This window comes from Pyrus communis, chromosome 6, assembly GCF_041283825.1.
Source record: "Pyrus communis isolate YQ-2024b chromosome 6, ASM4128382v1, whole genome shotgun sequence".
Classification (NCBI taxonomy): Eukaryota; Viridiplantae; Streptophyta; class Magnoliopsida; order Rosales; family Rosaceae; genus Pyrus; species Pyrus communis.
Window position 1 is genome coordinate 3,912,383 of NC_142570.1, and position 1,735 is coordinate 3,914,117.

Genomic DNA, 1,735 nt, shown 5'->3' on the forward strand with positions numbered 1-1,735 from the left:
ATTAATTTGACAATCCTTCATAGTATCTGACAATTCTATACACCCAGCAACGCAGGCAGATTATCTGCCCTCATTTGGATGGCATTCTCATTTCCTCTTATTTTATGCGATCATGGTTAAATCACATTAATATTTCATATTAATTTTTTTATAAAGATAATAAAATAAAAAATAATAATAATATAAAATATTAACGTATTTTAACCGTGACCGTCCAAATAAAAGATGATAGAAAGATCGTCCAATCAGGAGGGTAAACAATCTTTCTTCCCCTGCAACAACCATAGTCCATACAAAACAAAATAAATAAATAAATAAAATACTACAACGAGATCAACCAAAACGATAAATAAAAAACGGCGGCGCCACGTCAACATCACGGTCAAACTTTCCATCTTCCGAGCCAGGTCACTGACTAGCCATTCCAGCTAAATCATAGATTTTCACAAAACATCCCCCCCCCCCCCCCCGGGCGCACGATAGCCGTCGCGGCGCAATTTCTTCACCCGTACACCGCCACGTCTGTGCCCGATTCCGTCAAACCCCCGGACTTTGCCGGTTGATGAAACGAGGCGTACCGGACCGAGAAATTCCGGAACCCCACGACTTCGTCGTCTTCGTCGACCGGGCCCTCGTCGAAGTTCAGAGCGTAACTCAAGGGATCGTATTGGAATTTCCCGTGATTGCTGGCGCCGGCCCCACGGCCTATGCTTCTGCTTCTGTTGAATCGGCGGATGAAAGTCTTCCACCTGGGGCCGGCGACGATCTCGGACCACTCTCGAAGCTTGTACAAGGCTCTGATGCCTCGGGACCACCACCGTTCGTCGTTTTGGAAGGTCCGCATCCGCGACCACGACGACGGAAGACAGAAGCAGCAGCGCGAACTTGTTCCTCCATGGCCTATTGACTCCATGTCAATGTCCTCCATGACTATCGAAGAGAGAGAGAAAGAGGGGCTTTGGAAAACCCCCAATTGAGAAATTTCGTCGCTCTCTGCGAAACGGGGTGTTTATACAGGTGCCGTTGAGAAACGGAAGTTTGTAACGGAAGCATGAGGTGACCGGGGACTGCCGGTGACCATTCTGACTTTTCTGTGCACGGAACGACCTGTCATGTGGTGAGGTTCCAGTTGTGCCTTACCATTATGATTTTTTCCAGTTGTGCCTTAACCATTATGAGTTTTTTTCAATCTGATTTGACGTAACGATAATTATCAACTATTATATGTTTAAGAGTGGAGTAACCTAACTTACGGGCATAAATGGGGAAAAATTGTTCATGCTTACTTAGAATGAAAGTGAAATCCTATAAAACTAATAGATTTATAGAATTTTATATTATGATTCATATTATAAATTATTTGATAAAGATTGCTTTTATAAAAAGTTAATTAAAATTAAGTTTATTTAGTCATCGAACTGTATAAAAATAGATGAACGAATTGGTGAAAATATTACGAAAACCGTCTATGTATTTATTACAATTGATTGACTAAACGACCGTAGATGATTCCATCAAATTCAATCCTTCAAGAGTGAGGGATAGCAACCAAAGGAAATCGTTTGCAAGGCTAGCTGGTTAAATTGATAAGTCGTTTAACAATCAATCTTTGTTCCTTTTGCCTTGATGCCTTCGTCTTTCGGCTTTAGGACTAGCTCAATCTTCTTTAATAAAAGCTATTCAATGAGCGACTCTGCAAAAGCTAGGGATGCTCATGTCTTACCTTAAGTTTCTC

At 41.7% G+C, this 1,735-nt stretch overlaps 1 protein-coding gene across 1 annotated transcript; it reads right to left on the reverse strand.

Moving 5' to 3' along the window:
* Positions 1-502: 502 nt before the first annotated feature.
* LOC137710184 (uncharacterized) lies at positions 503-928 on the reverse strand. Its single transcript, XM_068449132.2, has one exon. The coding sequence runs from the start codon at positions 926-928 to the stop codon at positions 503-505; it is 426 nt and encodes a 141-aa protein (XP_068305233.2).
* Between the last annotated feature and the right edge of the window lie 807 nt (positions 929-1,735).

Bases quoted from the DNA above. Each gene is read 5' to 3' on its own strand.
- LOC137710184 (XM_068449132.2), bottom strand. From the start codon at position 928: ATGGAGGACATTGACATGGAGTCAATAGGCCATGGAGGAACAAGTTCG.